The sequence below is a fragment of the Arvicanthis niloticus genome, chromosome 16 (genome assembly GCF_011762505.2).
Source record: "Arvicanthis niloticus isolate mArvNil1 chromosome 16, mArvNil1.pat.X, whole genome shotgun sequence".
NCBI lineage: Eukaryota > Metazoa > Chordata > Mammalia > Rodentia > Muridae > Arvicanthis > Arvicanthis niloticus.
Window position 1 is genome coordinate 71,451,503 of NC_047673.1, and position 21,592 is coordinate 71,473,094.

The 21,592-nt window shown below is 41.7% G+C and overlaps 1 protein-coding gene across 1 annotated transcript in view; it reads left to right on the forward strand.

Moving 5' to 3' along the window:
- Dnah14 (dynein axonemal heavy chain 14) overlaps positions 1–21,592 on the forward strand; it is a 224,119-nt gene that overhangs the window by 34,433 nt on the left and 168,094 nt on the right. The window contains exons 12-21 of the mRNA XM_076914623.1: positions 3,478–3,589; positions 3,918–4,182; positions 4,677–4,722; positions 4,809–4,906; positions 7,920–8,086; positions 9,005–9,349; positions 14,892–15,233; positions 16,018–16,387; positions 16,507–16,697; positions 19,747–19,992. Of these exons, the coding sequence (XP_076770738.1) occupies positions 3,478–3,589; positions 3,918–4,182; positions 4,677–4,722; positions 4,809–4,906; positions 7,920–8,086; positions 9,005–9,349; positions 14,892–15,233; positions 16,018–16,387; positions 16,507–16,697; positions 19,747–19,992 (2,182 nt within the window). The remainder of the gene's footprint in view (positions 1–3,477; positions 3,590–3,917; positions 4,183–4,676; positions 4,723–4,808; positions 4,907–7,919; positions 8,087–9,004; positions 9,350–14,891; positions 15,234–16,017; positions 16,388–16,506; positions 16,698–19,746; positions 19,993–21,592) is intronic.

Here is a 21,592-nt window from a genome sequence, read left to right on the forward strand (position 1 = left end):
AGAGCATCATTCGTTGTTCCAGGTACCTATATAAATCCTTTTGTATACTCAATACATTAGTAACAATTTTTTGCTAGATGGCTAACAAAAATAGTTGTTTTAACTCCTTGTGTCAATGCTATTGCAGAAGCAGTGGTGCTAGCAATTAATAGAATTAAAGCTGTTATACCAGCAATAATCAAGCCTGCTACCCTCTTGCTTAGAGCCCAACTCACTTCTTCCAGCACTTTCAAGCTTTTTTCTGAGAATCAAGGTTTTCTAATACTCAGGGCAGTGAGACGAATGCTGGTTGGTAGACCTCTGTAACAGACATGCCACGTTTCAACACACTAACATAATTGGAAATTATACAGTCAATGCAACTTACAACAAATGCTGTAGAAGAGACAAAACCAATTTTAGCTTGACAATTAAAAGTCTTAAAATATGCCCTAATCCTTGTTTGAAGTCCAGATCCTGTCCCAACATTATCTCTTGCTATTCTAACATCATAGCAAGCTACAGCTAGCTTCCAGATATGTCTCTGACAAAGTCCAGATCCAGTCTTCCAAAAGTAGATTGTTATTTCCCATATTGGATTGATTTCTACACCAGTACTTGACTGAGTCCTAATAGCTGGTCATCTTTAAGAAGAATACAAGAGACATAATTTCTCTTTTCGATTCTTTATCCCACAAGGTCTAAAAACTTGAGGCAAGGCAGCTTGTCCCATCTGGGATATAGTCAAGCAAAGGTGGTTCAGGAACATATGTCCAATACAGCTCCCCAGTCACCCTTGTCAGGGCAGTCAGCAAGTTCACATGTCAGCATCATTCTTTGTCTCAGCACCAGTATGTCTCACCAATCTTTTTAAAGTTCCATGGGCCTCTTCCACAATATCTTGTCCTTGAGGATTATACAAAATCCCTATAATAAATTGTTGACAAAAAGGCTCTACTGCTCAACTACAATTGCCAGACCCATTATCTGTTTTATTTTAAATTGGATATTTTATTTATTTACTTTCAATGTTATCTCCTCTCCCATTCCCCCCCAATACCCCTTATCCCATCCCCCCTTCTCCTATTTCTATGAGGATGTGCTCCCACCATCCTCCCGTTCCCACCTCCCTGCTCTCAAATTCCCCAACACTAGGGAATCCAAACTTTCAGGCACCAAGGCCCTTCACTTCCACTGATGCCTGACAAGGCCACCCTCAACTACCTATACAGGTGGAGCCATGAGTCCCTCCCTTTGTGTTCTCAGGCTGGAGGTTTTAGAATGGCTACTCTAGCTTGTTTCTTAGGACTATTTGCTTGAAAAAATTGTTTTTCAGCCTTTTACTCTAAGGTAGTGTCTATCTTTGTCACTGAGGTGGGTTTCCTGTATGCAGTAAAATGTTGGGTCCTGTTTACATATCCAGTCTGTTAGCCTATGTCTTTTTATTGGGGAATTGAGTCCACTGATGTTAAGAGATATTAAGGAAAGGAGATTGTTGCTTCCTGTTATTTTTGTTATTAGTGGTGGCATTGTTTGTGTGGCTATCTTCTTTTGGATTTGTTGGAAAAGAATTTCTTTCTTGTTCTTTCTAGGGTATAATTTTTCTTCTTGTATTGGAGCTTTCCCGCTATTATCCTTTGTAGTGCTGGGTTTGTGGAAAGATATTGTGTAAATTTGGTTTTGTCGTGGAATATCTTGGTTTCTCCATCTATGGTAATTGAGAGTTTTGTTGGGTATAGTAGCCTGGGTTGGCATTTGTGTTCCCTTGGGGTCTGTATGACATCTGTCCAGGATCTTCTGGCTTTCATAGTATCTGGCGAGAAGTCTGGTGTATAACTCTGATAGGCCTGCCTTTATATGTTACTTGGCATTTTTCCCTTACTGCATTTAATATTCTTTCTTTTTTTTTATGCATTTGGTGTTTTGATTGTTATGCGATGGGAGGTATTTCTTTTCTGGTCTAGTCTATTTGGTGTTCTGTAGGCTTCTTCTATGTTTATGGTCATCTCGTTCTTTAGGTTAGGGAAGTTTTCTTCTATAATTTTGTTGAAGATATTTATTGGTCCTTTAAGTTGGGAATCTTCACTCTCTTTTATACCTGTTATTCTTAGGTTTGGTCTTCTCATTGTGTCCTGGATTTCCTGGATGTTTTGTGTTAAGAAGGTTTTGCATTTTGTGGTTTCTTTGACAGTTATGTCAATATTTTCTATGGTATCTTCTGCACCTGAATTTCTCCTATCTCTTGTATTCTGTTGGTGATGCTTTCGAATGTATGACGGTCTCATTTTCATTTCCTTTCATTCTTACCTGTTGATTCTCAGACTACACAATAGAGATCTCCTCCCTTGTGATGTTTCTGTGGTTGAAGGTATTCTCCAATGACAGATAATTTGTTGGAGATATTTGAAATCTCTTAACACATCCTGAATTATCCTGTTTCCCAAGTCCTTGTTCTCTCTATACACCAAAATTGTGATTGCGAGGGCCTGGGCCAGTCTCTAAGACCCCGGATCTGCTGGTCTTTCACTCATGCAGATCCGCACAAGGGCGAGCATATATTGGTAACATCTGATCTCCTGCAGGTCCTGTGGCTATTGGATAATTTGGATCTTACTTGTATCTGTCTTGGATTTTGCTCTTCTGTTAGTTAGATTTTTCTGAAGAAATTCAGAATCATGATCTGATTTTGATTTTTAAGCCAGCCAGAGAATTTCTGTCTCTTGGGTTTATATGCTTGATTTCATGCCTTAAATTACATTTATACTTATGTTAATTTTATTTTGTCAGTAGCTCTGATCTTTCTCCTTTGTCCATTTTTCCTGTTTTTCTAATTTGTTGCCTCTTTAGATAGGATCAAACGTGTCTGGGTGTTCTTGTCTCTATTTCCCATGAACCTTCATGGGCTGGAATTACCTTTTGGGTTTGTTTATGAGTTTTCCATCTTTCTGATTGCAGTGGTTCAAGTCATTACCTCCAGGGCCAAAGAGTGTAGTTTATCATGGGCACATGAGAGGGTGAATGAGCTCTGGATTCAATCCTCACCCCTGTGTTGACAGGCATTCCCTAGAACATACTCAGTGTCACTCTGGTTCAGACTTGAGGCCTCCTGTTTTGTCATCGTTAACAGTGCAGATGTGCTGCAGCCATGCCTGGATGCTTATGTGTGTTGTGATGGCTCAAATTCAGCTATTCACACTTACAAGCTGAACACGGCTGACTGAGCCTCATCTCAGCCTTTTCCCCATTTTTAACTTACTTGTTTATTCTCTCTATATATATATATATGTGTGTGTGTGTGTGTGTAAATATAGATAGATATCTTACATATATACACACATATATAGATATATAAATATATAGATATCATATATATATGATATAAAGATATATATCTTTATCCCTTTCTTACTAAGCTATATGAATTCTTTATATATTTTCATATTAAATAGTAAAATAAATGATTTCAAAAATAAATTTCCCTCCCATTTCTTATTCTAGAGACAGGAAGATCTTTTCCAAAAAGGAATCAGATGTTGACGAGTTTGTTCATTCAAGGTTAACTACTATTTCTGTTCAAAGCTCAGAACTACCAGATACTGATGTTAATGAGGTAAGATGTACCTTAAAACCATTAACATAAATTTTGATACAAGATGAATAGCAAGTTTCAGAATTAAACATTCAGTTAACAATTGTCTGCCACACCCACACACATATGTAAGCACACACACGTACACATATGTGCCACCTTCTCCCATTGTAAAAAGCTGCAATAATGCCCTCCAGATTGCCCACTAATACTAATGTCACATTTCATTTATTTACTTTTTGACATGTAAATATGGTTACCGTTTATAATAGTGTCTAAACTTTATCACCATCAGTTAATCGTTCTGTCGTGTTTTGTTCTTGTCTTGTGGACACATTTGCTATATTAGACTTTTAACACACATAATGTGATGACGGATTTGAAGAAAACATATGCACCAATATTTGAGGTCAACCTCTGCCTGAGAACTCCTTGTGCGAATGACTCTGCAGAGGACCTTGAAGGGAAGACTCAGAAGACTGAGCAAAGCCGTGAAGAGTCTCTGGTGTGTGATGAAGATGAACTGGAGCAGCGAATGAGAACTGCGAGTGATGAACTGCTCAGCCAGTACCAGCCGGCCAAGCTTGGCATCCACCTCAAGCGCATCCTTTCTGGTGAGACAAACGGCAGCGGCTGGCAGCTTGCAGTAAAGAGAGAAATTTAGGTTTATGCCACTTTACTTACGCCATGTTAGCACACATGCTAAGGGGAACAGTGACAGACCACGGACCACCTTAGGGTACATGCGAGTGAACCACCTACGAAGTCACTCTGGACTTGGGGGATGGGAGGGGAAGGCTTCCTTTTCAGGATGAGTGGTACCAAGAGCAGCTGCTAAAAGCTCAGGAGTGCCACTCAGTGGTAGAATAATTGCCTAGCATATGTGAGGCCCACAGAAAAGGAAGACACAGTCTGGGACTCTATTCCAGATCTCCTTTCTTGATATCAGAGTCTGGGATGCACTGCTGGAATATCCCTTTCAGCCCAGCTCTACAATTGATTCTCAGAGTGTTTAGAGAATACTGATATTAAGCTGTTGTCTAGTATTTTAAACTGTTAATAATTTTTTTTTTTTTTACTTTGTCTTTGTTTCAATAAACTTGAATAGACTCAGGACTCCTGCTTGAGTCTGATCAAGAACGCTTCTATAATAAGTACGTATGGACCATTTTACAAGCATCTGTGTTGTGTTGGGTACTGTGATCCCTTGAATGTACTCTTACATACTGTTTTCCCTCAGATTTTCTGAATTCCCAACAAACCTCTTTATGGAACCCAACAGACTGGACTTTTCAACACAACTCCAAAATATGATAGCAGCTATAGAAAAGTATGTAAGTAAGTATCAGAAAGGCTTGGTGCCTTCTTTGGAAATCTTTTTTAAATCAGTGTTATTTGGTGCTCTTAGTCAGTGATACATATGGCAGATATAAATGAGAGGTCACCAGTCCCAGTGTTTGGTGAAGCAATGTTGTTTTAGAATTATTTGAAGGTGATGATGATGATGATGTGTGTGTGTGGCCTTTTCTCAAGGAATAGAGTTGATAGAATAAGTTGCACTTATGTAAATATAATATCTATGAATAAATACCCCTATATATGGATATGTATCCATATATACATACATATACATACACACATAGTTCCATATATATGGGTATGTATACACACACACACACACACACACACACACACTCACACAGTGATTTATCCAAGTGTCTTACAGGCTGTTGTTTGACTAGTCCAATAATGGCCATGTCAGGGTAGAAAAGCCTAGAATCCAGTAGTTATTCAGTCCAAGAGACTAAATGTCTTAGCAGTCTCAGTAGGTCACTAGAGTCCCAGGAAAGTCCTAGAGAGTTTCTGGTCTTCAGTCTATGTTAGAATCCCTCAGAAGTAGGTTCTAATACCAGTGAAGGAATCTCAGCAACAGGATAGATGAACTTGCTAGGCAAAATGAGGGCAAACCAGCAAAAAGTAAAAGCTTCCTTCTTCCATGTCCCTTGATGTAGACAGCCACCAGGAATGGTATGGCCCAAATTTAGGGTGCGTCTCCCCAGCTCAGATGATGTAATCAAGCCAATCCCTCACAGGATCGTCTAGCTGCTTGTCTTTTCGTGTGTTATAGATGTAGTTAGTCAGCATCCAAAATTAGCCTTCGCGTATCAGCATCAAGAAGCAACTCAAGGCTTGAGTTATTTGAATTTTATGGCATAGCATTACAAAGACCTTGTTTCTGCCTTGAATACATTTTAAATGATTGTTTTCAGCTATATGAATATAATCTAAGATTACATGACAGTGACTACCTTGGCCAAAGAACTTATTCATCCCTTACAATAAGTTTTAGGGAAAAAAGTAAGCTAGTAGGACCTCTCGTAGCTCGCTGTCGTGTGACAGTTTGCTAAGTTCATCTGCTGTACATCTGCTTTAGCACGGTGTGCTTGTTTCTGACCGGGGACTTCTCACCTGGAATTAACTGCTTCTCTATAAAACAATAGACGTGCATCATTCTCTATGAATGTTTCTCAGATTGAGGGTAGAGAAATTAGTTATGAGGAGCAGGATCCTCTGGCACTGTTTCCATATAGATTCTTTCTGCCACTTAGATTTTCCTTCTTTGATGTTTAGATTTAAGTTTCTTGGGTTAAACCATCTGATTGCTTCCATGTCTTTTCTTTTCCCTCAGTATAAAATGTTTTTGTCATGTGATTGTTTTGAAATTTTCATTATAAAATAACTCGAGGCATCTGTGAATGTCACAAGCACAGTAGGTCACTCGTGCATGCTTGTCCCCATGCGCTACACACCCAACATATCCTGGAGCCAATGAAGCAACAGAACCAACGTAGACTCTAGGAGCTCTTCCCTCCTGTCTGCTTTCTGTTTCGTGATCTGGAGTCCAGACTCACACATCACAGTCAGTTCACCAGACCCTCGAGTCTTCCTATCTGTGACAGCTCCTTTTCTCGTCTTTTGTGACCTTAAGAGATTTTTTTATAATAAATGTACTAGTTATCCCGTAGAGCGTGCATCAGTTTGGCTTCTCTGCTGTGGTCACATGACGAGTATGAGATGCTCCATTTGGGGCACAGATATTGAAGCAGTCGCGCATCCTCTCGCTGCCTTTGGTCAAGAGCAGGTGAAGTTGCAAATCTTGTTACTAGAAATGCTAATCACATTACTTGGCTATGATGGTTCTGCAGAAAGTTGTAAAAGGAGTGCAAATATGATGTTTCTCCTGAAAACAAAACAAAACAAAACCCATGCCCATTAATTTTAGTATTCATCAGTGCAAAACCCTGCACCATGAACTGTGGAGATGAGCGTTTCCATTCCTCTAACTCCTTACACATTTGTCATCTGGGATCCATCTGCTTTTAAATTATTATTTGTATAAATACATGTACACAGCTGAACATACCCTGTGGTATATGTTTAATTGTATTGAACTCTTAGATTATGTTTTCTGTATAGCAGGATTACTTTTTATTCTCATCTGTAGTATGTGAAGCTTTCTGGATTTTCCCAATGTTGGTGGGAAATGCTGTATTGTCAAGTTTTAAAAGTTCCTTTACCCATTGCAATGAGGAGGCACATTTTGGAAATTCCTGTCTCACTAAGAATGGATAGGTGGTTCACACTTCCTTACCAGATGTTTAAAGCAGTTTGATGAGGCTCTACCCGCTGCTAAGAGAGGTCTTTCAAATGCTATAGTCAAATCTGTCCTCAGCGGGATATCTTGCAAGCATTCTCCTCCTTAACTTCTCCTTCTCTTCAACAGTGCTAAGCCACCCAGGTTTATAAACCCGGCACATCAATTGACTTCGACCATGCCTTATGCTTTTGGCTTTCTGTCTAGGACCTTATCAACTAAGGGTCACACTATTTCCTCCTAGAAGTTCATCTATTTGTATTCTGTGTTTATCTTCATCTTGAGTTTGTTTGTGTAAGCCATAAAGTCTATGTCAGGGTTTTCTTTCTTGGTTGGAAGTGAAGGGACGAGACAACAGACACCTGATCTGTTAACTCCTTTCTAGTAGCAGTCTTGTATTTGTCATGTCTCTGTGCCCAAGATGGAACAACACTCTCCACACAGAGAACAGGATTCTCTGGTTCTATTTTCAGCATGACTCCTCCCACAACTATTATCTGTGATGGTTCCTTCTGTTTATAATGTTAAATGCAAACCTTTGTACATGCTTATAAATACCCCCATCAATACAGAATAGTGTCTGCTCACTAAGTCACTCAGCATCAACTTTTAACAGGCCTAGATGCTATGGCTAATTTTAAAGTATTGCTTCTGAGAGGCGCCTGGCAATCCTAACTGTTCAATGTCGTGTTCCAGCCACAATCATCCCTCTTCACCAAGATCCTCGCCTGTCTACCCTTGTTGACTTGGTTTCAGTTCCGGATTTATCTAATCAGACAAAAAATGTAGTCAAATACAAGAAGCATACCCGATGGCCAGATTTCTATATCCTCTTTGACTCAGATACTGACTACCAGAACAAAGTAAGTTTCGAGATGGAACATAGTAGAAGTGGTTGGTGCGGAAGCAGAACCCCAGTGAAATCATTACATGAATATGATGTATGGAAGACTTCAGAGCATCCTAGTCCATGGCAATGGGAGAACGATCCCAGTTTGTCTCCCCTGTGGTCTCTGGTCTCCACTTACCATGGTTTTCACATTTCCACTGTGGAATGAGTTTTCTTCCCTGTGGGTCTTTCATGACATCGTTTTGCCGTTTGCCAGCCCTTCCCTAACCACTGAAGTGCACATTTTGTCCAAATTCACAGTAGAATATAATTATCTCAGCTTGTGTCTGAATTCTGTCCTAAACAGATAAACTATGTCTTAAGAATTAAGTGAAGCCGGGCGGTGGTGGTGCACGCTTTTAATCCCAGCACTTGGGAGGCAGAGGCGGCTAGATTTCTGAGTTCGAGGCCAGCCTGGTCTACCGAGTGAGTTCCAGGACAGCCAAGGCTACACAGAGAAACCCTGTCTCGGGAAAAAAAAAAAAAAAAGAATTAAGTGAAATCAGAAATACACAGGACTGTCCTGCTCTGGGACTGTGTGAGGAGCAGAGGAGCATATGCTTTTAAAGCTGGGAAGCTGGGTGACAGGTGGTGAACTAGATGGTTGGTCTCTTTGGGACATAGTTCAAAATAATACCTTGATTACAAATGAAACATCTGAGTAAACTTTGCATGAAAGTCATGTTAGTTAACTATGTTTCTTAGTCTTGTTTCCAACATATGGCAATATTTAATTCCAGTTCTAAACAAAATGAATTGTACAAAGACTGTCATTTAAGAAACACCATCAGGTTGCTCAACAATGCAGTCCCACTCCTCTGATAAAAAGTCTTGAGTAAGGCTCTTGTTTCCAGATGGAGCGTGCTAACCAGCGTGATGTTTCCGTTCACAGATTGTGAGTCTGCTGACTATTATTGGTAATTCAGCGGGCCTGGTTAGTGGCTACAGCTGCAAGTTTCTGAAATATTGTTACATGGTAGAAAAGGCCAAAGTCATGACTACAAAATTGCCATTCTTGATGAACTTAACACCAGTGGAGTTTAAAAGTATAATACATAAATTCAGAAGCTACCTAAAGCAGATCGTGACCATGACTATTGAGATGCGGCTTGGAATTTTTTGTGTGAAAAGTCTGGATTATCAATTAACATGCTTACCGTATGTTGATAGCATCATACAGATGAGCTACAACCTGTTGAGATGTACCATTGAGGACAGAAGCGCAAATCTATTAGAAGTAAGTACTTAAGTTTTTCCTTTTTGGTTGAATTAATTAATTAATTCCACCACGGGGTTGCTTCCCACCTCAATGGTTTATGTTCCAAAATGAAAACCACTGCTCCATGCCACTAGAATCTATTTCTGCCAATAATTCCTAGTTACTACTTATTAATTCCTGTATTCCTTCTTGGCTGTTCTTCACTCCGATCAGTCAGCCCTCTGGGCCACATTTTCTTGGCCCAGAGCCCTGGGCGCTCTCCTTGATTCTCTACCCAATGGTAGACTCTGTCTCTCCTCTCTCCACACTCTCCTAAACCTTGGTGGATCTCCCCTTCCTCTCCTCCCAGCTAAAGCCCAGGAAATTCTAAAATCCCTCCTCTGTCTCTCCTCCCCAGCTATTGGCGGCTGCCTTCTTTATTTACCAATCAGAACCAACTAGGGGCAGGGTCCCAGAAGCTACATTCAGACCCTCTAGTGCAAACAGCTTGGGGGGGGGGGCATAATTAGCATTCGCAATACTGGGAGGCAGAGGCAGGTGGATTTCTGAGTTTGAGACCAGCCTAGTCTACAAAGTGAGTTCCAGGACAGCCAGGGCTACACAGAGAAACCCTGTCTCAAAAAACAAAAAGACAAAACAAAAAAAAAAGCATTCACAATACACACAGCTACACTTTTTCATAAGAGAATGTCAGATTATAACTTGAAGATGCACAATCAAAAATACACATAAGTATTATCCTCAGAAAATCCCACAGTACTGTGATTACCTTTACTTTTGTTTTTAATCTTTATTTATGTATATGTGCATTCCTGTATGTGAATATGACACATACGTGTGCTATGGCATGTATGTGTCCTGTGCCACACACATGGAGGTCAAAAAAACAACTTCAGGAGTTGTTTGACATCGTGTCTCTTGTGTATATCATATAAGCCAGACTAGAGGCCCTTGAACTTCTGGGAATTCTTCTTCTCCACTTGATCTGGCCCTAGAACCCCTGGGATTACAGACACACATGCTCCTGTGTCTGGGTTTTGTGTAGTTTATGGAGATCCGAACTTTGGCCCTCACACACGCATGGCAAGTACTTTGCCCAGCTGGGCCCTCCTCAGCACTTACATGTGTTTTTTATTGAATATCACTTTCTGTAGAACTTTCTGTGACCACGTGGAAGACGGTGCTCCATGTCACTGCCCATCTCTTGTTTTGTCTTTATAAGGCGTGTCACTGTCTGATGTCGTTGTTCTCCCTTGCCCAGTGAGAGCATAAGACTCACTATGCTTATGTACTGTCTGCTTTCTAGGACAAATATGGATCCTAGTGTACTAGCCGCTGCCTGTACCTGCATCCTCTCGAAGTACCCGAGATAGGCTTCAAGATGGGAGTTTATAATAATAGCTATCATTTTTTTTCTTTATTTGACCAGACTACCAATACTTCTTAAACCCAAAGTTACAAGCTAGCCATCAACTACGCTTCTGCAGTATAACTGTGAGAGGATAGTGTCATTCTTGCATATACCAAGTCTCACGTAGCATAAAACCTTATCAGAAGTAGTGAACAGAGCTTGAGTGGACCAGTAATAATTTTCAAGAAAGATGTTAATTACTGAAGGACAAGTGCCAGTGCCATGGAGGCACTGAGTACAGGCAGGCAATTGCAGGCAAGTGTTAATGTAGCAGTTACATCTGACTCCCACCCGCAGCAACAGCAACAGCATCAACAAAAGGACTGTTGCCTACACAAGTTAGAACTAATTTCTCTGATGGGCAGTAGTAGTAGTGCCCACATAGTCACTTGTAGCAGGAATGGTGGGGCATCTACAGGAGACTCTAATTGAGGACTGCCTGAGAGATCAAGATTGGTGGTGCAGACAATGCCAGCCAATTGGGCACTGCTGTTTAGAAGAGATAATTTCTTGAGACCAATGGGTCATGTAGGTAGTTGCTGCTGTGAACACTGAGGGTTCCTCCAGGCTGGAAGTTAGGCACAGTGGCTGTGGCTCACTAAAGGCCTCTCCATGGCTCCTCAGGTGCAGTCTAATGACACTATGTTAGCAGGCTGTGTGACTCCCTGGGGGAGAAACACTGGGGACTAGAGTTTAGAGCCAGTGCTCTTGAAAAGCCAGCAGGCACCCCGGGGTGGGGGTGGGGTGCAGAGAGCGAAAATTAGGAAGTCGCTGCCATCTTGTTGAGTTGGAGAACATGTGGGGAGAAAGAGAGAAAGAAACTTATGTTAGCAGGTGGCGCAAATGCTGAAGTCGGTGCTCCTGAGAGCTCCAAACAAAAGGAACCAAGGGAAAGAGTCTAGAAGGAGGGTCAGTGGGCAAAGTGGAGGCTAGGGAGCCTGCCATCTTGCCCTTGAGCTGGAGAGCACGACGTGGAGAGGGAAAGACAGAGAGAAAGAGGAAGAGAGAGGAGTTAAAGCAGAGAAGCTGACCAGGAACACATGGAGAGAGAAAGAGTGGGGAGACAGAAAGAAGCCTGCCTAGTCTTGTGAACTAGGCTGGAGATTACTCACTATCCTGGAGTTTCGTAGAGAGGCTTTTTTGCAGGCACCAGCAAGGGGGGCGGAGCATTCCTGGAGCTGGCTCTGCCCGAGTCCTCTACCACCTGTAGGGAACGATGTAGGCTTGAGTGTGGGCATGAGTCTGTGTTGTCTTGTGGGTCCGTGTGTCTGTCACAGCTCAGTCATGGCTCAGTCAGCTGGAACTGTGGCTCAGCATGGCAGAAGCAGAAGTGTGGACTCTTTGACTGAGTTGGTTCCATGCTGCATGCGGTGGGGGCGCTATGGGCCCCATCTGGCAGGGAGAGTTCTCACTCAATCTGAGGTTCTGTGGGATGGAGACCTCCTGGATGGGGACCCCCGGGCAAGGCTTGTGGGGATTGACTGGTCTTAGACTCATGGGCTCCCAGGTGTCACTGAAAGCCATGGAAGAGTTGAGACTGGGGTCATGCACGCTGGACCATCCTGCAGCTGAGAGGGGCGAGAGGGAGAGCTCTGGCGGGGGCCCCATGGGGTGAGCGTGTAGGTTGGTTGAATCGGTGGGAGATGATTAGCTAGCACATGGGTGCAGGCATGGCTTCTTGAATCTTACTGGGCTGTTGTGATTCCCACGGCTCCAAAGAGACTGGAGCATGGGAGTCTTGACTGAGTTCACTCCACTCAGGGCACCAGGTGACCTCAGTGGGGGCCCCGCCTGGCATGGGGAAGTCTCAGTCTGGTTTCACGGGGGTGCAGAGCTCTTGGATTGGGGATCCCTGGGCTCCAGAGGTGACCAGAGACCAACTGGCCTCAAGCCCTCGGGCTCTCAGACTGCCAAAAGGCCATGGAAAGACCAAGATGAGTGGGCATGTGGGAGAGCAACCGGCTAGCCTACAGCCGAGAGAAATGAGGATGAGGGGAGAAGAAAGAGGCCCTGGCAGCACCCCTAGGGAGAAAGGTTACTGTACTTGCTTGGTTGCATGGGTGGTGGAGTCCCACGTTGGTAATGTTGCTAGGAACCCTGAAAGTTCCTCCATGCTGTGGGTAGTTGGCTGGGAACAGTCTGGGTTCCTCCAGGGGGAAGTTAGGCCCGGCTGTTGTGGCTCCACGGTTCCTCACGGTGCGGTCCCAATGACTCAAGAAAGTCCATGGGCTTTTACAGGCTTTAATGTTATGGCAGATGGTGGATGGATCTGGATGCACCCCCCTCCCCCAAACCCAGGGCAGACCTGAGTTAAATAGGGAGGGAGAGAGGGGGGAGGTGCTGGGAAAGAATGTTTAATTGGTTCCACCCTCTGGCCTTCAGATACCTCATTAGTATGTAAATCTCTCTAGGGCCTGAAGCCTGTTTCTCCTGACTGTTGGCCATAGACCTCTCTGTGGGAGCTGCTGTGAAGGGCTGAAGCTAAATGGAAAGAACCAGGGCCTGGGAGCAGAGCTGAACTCCTGCCATCCGATAAGGTTCCAGGCTTCCAAGCTCGAGCGACCAAGCACCCAGCTGCTTCTCACAGCCCACGGCCCCACATGGTGTGGGTGGAGGGTATTAATGGAGCTTGCAGCAGCGTTCAGATGAGCTTGTTGTGGTGTTTCTCACCTGCTCCCAGGATCTGTGTCATTGACTCTGTGCCACTTCACCTCCAACTCCCAAGGGCAGGAAGGGTCGGGCAGCGAGTAGTCCAGACTGTTGCACAGGCAGCAGTCACTGGGAATACTGGCTGCTTTGAGCTCACTGTATACCTTCCCTAAGCATCTCTGATGTCACATCCTGTTAAGCAGCAGGGCAGAAGGCAACATGCCCATTATGGGTCTAAGAAGCAGGCAATACAGTGTATCAATAGAGTTATCTTTCTACTGAGTTTACTCATAACATCTCTTATTTTAAGTTATATTCATGCATTCCTCAAAAATAACATTTTTATTAATTCCTTGAGAATTTTATACAATGTATTTGATACTTTTCACCTCCTTCCACAATTCTTCCCAGATATCCAGTTATCCACCCCACATCCCTACTCACAAATTTATGTTCTCTCTCTCTCTCTCTCTCTCTCTCTCTCTCTCTCTCTCTCTCTCTCTCTCTCTCTCTCGTCGTCTCTCTCTCCCTCCCTCCCCCCCTCCCCCCCTCTGTGTCTTAAACCCATCAAGTCTAGTCTGCTTTGCCCAGCCAGTCTTGGGAGCAGAGCCTACTCTAGAGTGTAGTTGAGTTGCCAGGGGTGAAACCTTTAAAGAAAACCGACTCTCCCTCTTCCAGAAGCTATCAAATGCTAGTAGCTCCCCAGCTAGGGGTGGGACTTTCTGCCTGCCCACCTCCCCTCTCCATGCTGGGGTGTCCTCAGGCTTGGCCTGACATGCCACATTCTGAATGACAAGTGTGTTACAACCCCTGTGTGATGTAAATGTACCTGCCCTGTTGTGTCCAGAAAGCACTATTCCTCTGAAGTCACCCACCAACCCTGCCCCCTCTTCTCTAAAATCCCAAGCTTTGAAGGAAAGGACTGTGATGGGTATCCCACTTAGGGTTAAGCGTTCCACAGGTCCCCGTTCTTTTCACCGTGACCCCTTGTGGATCTCAGTGTTAATTGCCATCTATTGCAAGAAGAGGTTTCTCTGATGGTCATTGAATCGTAATTCTGTAACTTACCACACACCTGATCTTAGACTAATTTGAGAGTCAGTTCTTTGTCTGCAAAGTAGAGAAAATAACACCTAATCAGCAAACACGATAAAAAGGGATCGTGGCCTGGAGAATGTCACATATAAACAGTCAGAGTGACCATTCCAGCCTTACTCTCGGGGTTCTCATCACACGTGTTTCATAAAGTATTGTGCATGTCTTATAGCATGTATGTTACATATGAACTCTAAAGCACTTTTGGATCATGGTCGAAGGACTGGATCACACCAGTCCTCTAGCATTTAACAAATACATAGGATTAGGACACGTTTGTATGGCATTACACATACAAGTGTATGAGATTACACTTGTAGAAGTCAGAACTCCAAAACAGTAACAGTGGTTTCCTAAAACAGTGAAGTCATTGCACACTTGTCATTAGTGTGCTAATCCTTTCAGATTTTAGACTCATCACTGCGCCAGCTGGACTACGAGCCTGTAGACGTGGAAGAATTTGTGGAGCATTTTAATTTTTTAGATGAAATTTCCTCGAGTGTAACTCAAATAGAAAAAGATTTCTGCACAATTACTGAGCTGTATTCTGTTGTGAGGCATTACCATATAGATGTGTCAGAAGAACAGATCGCCATCTACAGAATTATCTTCATGAAGTTCAATTATCTGAAAACATCGATGAAGTTACTTGCCACGAATAAAGAAGCCAGCCTCACTAAATTCAGGAACAGTTTGGAATCATATATTGTCAGCCTACGAGTGGATGTTAGTAACTTAAGAGATAAAGTAAGTGCTTTTTAAATTTGTTATTATTTTTATAGTCTTATTTTTATATTTAGTTTTTTATCTTAGTTTCATGTAATACTATGCTTTTATATATTCATTTTCTATGGAATCATAACTAAATAATGTAATCCAAATATACCTACCTGTGTGATGCTTTGAATGAGAAACATCCTCCATTTGAACACTTGGTCCCCAGATGGTAGCACTGTTTGGTTAGTATGACATGGCCTTACTGGAGGAGGCACATTACGGGGTGTGGGCTTTCGGAGTAAAGTACCTCACAGACTCCTGCTTTGCCCTCTTGCCACCTGTCTAAGCTTGAGGGAGTGAGTGCTCTAGCTGTGGTGAGTTTTTATCACCCTGGAACTGTAAACCAGAATAAACTCTTCCTTCTATAAGCTGCCTTGGTCACAGTGTTTTATCACAGCATCAGAAAAGTAGCTAAGATACCATGAGAGTCACAAATAGAATTTTGATGACTTGTGAAGTCGAGTGGGACATAAGATCACATATGTCCTTTTTAGTAATTCTACCAAGAAGTTAGAATTTTCTTCATCTCTGAATGTGATGAACAGAGCAGCAAAGTTTTTCAACAACTCCATAAAAGGGAAGACGCACACATGCATGCATGCACACACACACTTTTCCTAGAATAGTCCTAGGCATAGTAATATTCACTTTTCATTCACTTAGTCATTTGAAAAAGTAGGTTATTTACTAAAGATGTTGCCATTAAGACATGTTTGTGTTCTGAACAATCTGGCCTCTTCCCTGCTGGTTTTAGATCAGAAGTCCTATCCTGCTCTCTGCCACTACTCCAATACCAAGAGCCAAGGAGATCGTGCAGTCTCTCGCGGCAGAAGCTGAAAGTTTGACTCTAAAGGTGGAAACGTACTCAAGCTACCAGGACTATTATGATGAGGCCCACTTCCATATGAATGCTCTCAACGTGGAGGATATCACTCAGATAGTGTTGTCAGAGATCTCTGACATTGAGTGTGACCTGATGCTGAGGAAATTATTATGGGAAGCACAAGAAGAGTGGGGGACATATTTCTGGCAGTGGAGGAACTGTACTCTCCAAAGCATTGACATCGATTCAGTGAAGAACAATGTCTCTAAGTGGCTGCATATAATCATTGTACTGGAGAAAGGTAGTGTGTGCTTCTCCAAGCTCCCCACCCACCAAAGGCAAAACACTCTCGCTTTCTCAGATTGTTTGGTTAAAAAACGTGAACATATTATAAGTTGACACATTTTCTGGTATTTGCAGGCTTACCTAAGAACGATATGGTTGCACAGCTGAAGCAGTCAGTGTCAGACTTCAAACAAGAGTTACCAATCATCACAGCACTGGGAAACCCCTGTCTGAAGGCGCGGCACTGGAAGGCTCTGCAGGACGTCATCGGAAAGTCAGTCTCTCTGGATAAAAACCTCTCCATAGAGACGCTTCTAGCTCTCAAAGTAAATATAAATAGTTGACAAGAACACAGAATCTCATGAAGAGTTGGTTTTCATTATAGGCAAGGAAAGCTACCATGAACATAAACTAGAAAGCAGGGAGGTTAGCGGCATGCCTGGGCCAGTGGGGAATCGGTGACGGGATGTCACCTGTAGGGAGAGGGAGCAAGCATTTTACCTTTATTACTGAAGTAGGTAGAGAACAATAACACTTTTTTATGTGACAAACATCATCATTTAACATGCTAGTTCTTGTAGAAACTACATTTTATGGGAATAGAAATATTAAATGCCTCTAGTTCATTTTATATACAGTGAAAATGTATTATGAACATATTAGGATAGCCTTACCAATAATGATATTTTGTTCGAAATGCCAAATTAGTCCCAGTTTGATTCCCCACAAAACTCTGTTATATAGAGCTGCAATGTGACCTCGTCTGTAGAGAGCTGGTCTAGCACTCTGCACCCCTGGGTTCTATTCCTAGGACTGCGCAAACCAACCTGGCACATGGCACATGCCCGAAATCTCAGCACTCTGCAGATAGGGGCGGGAGGATCAGAAGTTTGAGGTCATCCTTGACTGCATAGCCTATTTGAGGCCACCGTGGTCTATATGAAATTCTGTCTCAAAAAGATAACAAAGCAAATGAGAAGCTACATGACAAAAAGTTTCAGTTTTTATTGTTTAAAAAGGTTCTATTTTCCTTGCTAGCCTATAAGAACTTCCATTTATGTTTAATTTTTTGGTAATATGTAATGTAATCAAAGCCAGCATGTTATAACCATAATTCTGTTGTAAGGGGGAATATGGGAAATACTTTAAAGGAATTTTAGAAGAGAGAGTTTTTAAAGCCAGACTGTTTAAAGTCTCTAGACCTAACCTCAGCCCCCCTCCGGAACTCCAATCAGTCATATTACCTCAGTCCCCCGCTGGAACTCTGGACGGTCATATTCCTGTTCATGTTTCCATTCATGTAGTCAAGCCCTGTTCAAAAAATTAGCATGCCTTTTATTACCCACCTCCAAAATTCTTCTCTTCTCCTGCCCTCCCTTGGCTCAGTAATGGCAGCTCTGTTCTTCGTCTCCTTATGTGAAATAACATTTGTATTCTCCTGGTCACCTAGTCTGCACACTATTCAAATCTCTCGTCATTTCCTGGCTTGCTCCAGTGCCTCCCACGTGATCTCTGCACCGCAGAGCGCTTCACTGAGACACGGGTCAGTGATAACAGCTGAGCTCATTTGAACTAGCTTGCTGAAAATCCAGGACACCTCAGGTATTTTAATTACGCAGTCTTGGACGATTGGAACTACTCACGAACAAGTCAGGTTAAGGCATTTCAGGAGGTCAGCTGGTGGCCTGCATGAAACAGTGTCCTGTGGTACTCAATATAATACATCTGAGCCACCCTCAACTTAGTACTATGATGAATAGTTTAATAAGACAGTCTGGTACAGATTTTAGAGGATCCAAATAAGTGACCACGAAGAGAAGTGAGTAAGGTTTGCAGATGACGTAGTGGACCACAGCCCAAGGCCGGAGCAGCCCACTTCTCTCTAAGTTATAATGGCAGAGCTAGGGAGAGGACGACCTTGTGGTAAACCCCAGTGAACTCCTGAGAGGTTCTAGTAAGGGAGGAGTGGTCAGCCTATGTAAGTTTTTAAAACCTACATTTCTTGGGCGTGACTAGGAGATGAGAGTCATGCTGAAAGATTTTGTGGGACGTCTTAACCCTAATGAATGCATCCGTCTGTTTGTGAGGTTATTTATAATGTTATACAGTTATATGGCAAGGTTCTGTCTAAGAAGTACAGGCTCTTGGGAAACTATTGTGTGAAAAGCATGGCATAAAGTAACTTAGAAGAGAAAAGGAATTGTCCTGCCATAAATAATCATTTGCACTTTTGAGACTTTGTGCTCCACAGTACCAAGAGATAAGTCATTAAAGGCACTGACAGGCTTCTAAAACTGCCACAGTATCACTGAAGACTCATCTTTGTCCACTAAGCTTTGGTCATAAAGACTTGACGGGACTAGATTCACATGACTCGAGTTTTGTCTTACACATGCCTGTGTCTAGATTTTATTTTTTAACCATCTCGAGTATATTGGGAAAGAAAGTTTATCTTTAGTTCTGTGGCTTTTTAGTCTGTGTTAGCTGAATAACAGATGTTCAAAAGCTTAGTCTTCGTGCTGCTGGCTCAGTCCATAAGCACTCCTGGTCAGTTCCAGCCCTGAGTGCCTTCTTTGGTAACTCAGCACAGATGGTGAACATTAGTCATTTTCTGGTTCATAGTCCCCACTGTGATCCATTAGCAAAACATAGAGATTAAGCCTCATTCTTAGCCCTGTAGAGATTATGTATAGGAGTAGTGGTAGATTCAGCTTTCTAATAAGACATAAAAACAGTAATCCCAGACAGTTCATTCTAAAGATAGAGACTGAGAAGTTGTCTGTTCTAGTCTGGTGAGTGAATGGTGAGTGAATCTAATGATTTTCTGTGAGGAACTTAAGGTAACTTGAAATATATATATATATATATATATATATATATATATATATATATATATATATCCCGTTTTACTAATGCATTCAAAGAAAGCAAAACAAAACACCCTTAATCCTAGGGAGATCTAGCAAATCAAAAGAAGCTATAGTCCTTCAGGTTCCTCTCTTGGGTCAATACTCTAATGCTAGAAGATACATTATAGAAAGAAAAGGCTCACATCAAAGTAGCAAAGACATAGGGATTGGTGCAGAGGAAACGACCTTGAAGGAAATGACATTGTCTGCACATACACGAGGTGCACACAAACCCTTCACCCTGCCTGGGACATGAGGAAAAGGACACTTGGGTTGAGCATGAAGCACGTGATGTGGTTGGAGTGGCTCAACAAAGCTCTATCACCACACAGACCCTGGCGTTAACATCACCAGCATCAGATCTGCACTTCCTTACACCTTTCAAGAAACAAGTTTCAGTGTTCCATTGTAGATGCTTTGGGAATTATTTGCTCCTTTGGATTAGTAAGTAGTTTCTTCATTTCAGGTGTTTCCGTATGAAAATAAAATAAATGAAATATCAGTCTCAGCAACTAATGAAGCTGCTCTTGAAAAAATGCTGTTTAAGGTCATCGACCTCTGGAACACGTCCCCCTTGCACCTGGTCCCTCACCTCACAGAGGGCCGCTCCATCCTCGTCATCTCATCCATCGATGACGTCATAGCCCAGCTGGAAGACTCCCAGGCCATCCTTTCGACAATCAAAGGATCTTCCTATCTCAGGCCAATTAAGGTAACAGCTGTGGGCAAAGCTCTGGGAATGTTTTCATTTTCCTCAGTCTATCAGTTCAACTTTGCTTTCTGAAAACGCATATTTGATTCTCAATTATATGAATCTTTCACATGTTTACAGAGAAGATAAAATATTTAATAGTGTGAACACTAAAAATAACTTTATAGAAGTACTTACTTTTTATGAGGAAATATCAAAATTTAATTTGGATGGGCAAGATAAATTTAGGTGAGATTTAAAAAAATACTCCCACAAAATATACTTTTTACCAGTTTCTTGTAACTCATAGCTGACTGCCCTATAGCTAATAACTTATATAAAATTGATTTTTAAACTTAATAAACTTAATCAGGTGTGTACTGATAGGCTAGTCAATAACAAAATGAATATAATTGGTATACAGATATGTACCTCTATATAAATAGACTAGAGAGAGTCATAGAAAGATGTGTATTCAACAAGTGGAATTCATATTATTTGTATGTAGGTAAACGTTTAAGGAAAAATGTCATTTAAATGGGCCTTAAAGAGAAAACAATTTATTACAAGAAGAGAACGGATTATATTGTCAAACAACATAAAATAAAAATCATAGTCAACAGAAAAATAAACAAGATTCACCTAAAATGAGATACAAAAAATATAATTAAAAATGTTTTACTTTAGAAATTAGGAATAAGTATGCTCTAACTGTATTTTGAGAGAAAAGTTTTACTTTAACAGGAAGAGTGATATGTAGGAGGAGCTAAGTGGGAAGGAGTACTGAGAGGAAGAGATGGAACAAGGAGAGAAGATGAAGGAGAGGAGAAGCTAGGTGATGAGAGAGAGAAAGAGAGAGGGGGCATGGAGGCAGATGTTCACAGGTCTCCACCAGTCAAAGATAGTCTTTATATCTAGGTTGGGTATTGGATTACCCTTCTGATTGAGCATTACCAAACTTATAAATCCTTTGATTAACATTTTAAAAAAATTGTATAAAAGCAAAAAGGAAAGGGGGGCATGGGACAGGGGTTTTCTAGGGAGGGGAAATGGGGAAAGGGGATGGCATCTTAAATGTAAATAAAATAAAATGAAAAAAAAATGTTTTACTTTAGAAATTGTCAGCAAGAACAAAGCTATACATCTGACCTGATGCAGTTACACAAGCCTTGTGAGAATGCATGCTGCACTAAATGCCTTTATTAAAATAAAAATTAATTGGAAGTTGTAAATTAGGCCTTTAATTCTGGCACTTGGGGAAAGAGAAGCAGTTGGATCTCAAAGCAAGCCATATCTACAATGCTTGTTCCAGGCCACACAATAAGACCCTGTCTTTAAAACAGTCAGTCAATCAATCAATCAATCAATCAATCAATGTAATTTATATTATATTTTATCAGTTATAACTTAATACAATATGGAAGCAAGTACAGAATAAAGAATACTAGCAAATGCCAAAAGACAAGTGCAAATGAGTCTAAAGCAAGTCTTCCTGAGGGATCAGTGGGGATGAGCTAATCTACTGGTTTGTAAATAAGCAATATATTTTATTATCAATTTTTAACCAGTTTCTCACTATTTTTAAAAATGTAATAGTTAGAAAAAAGATCTAGACTATGGA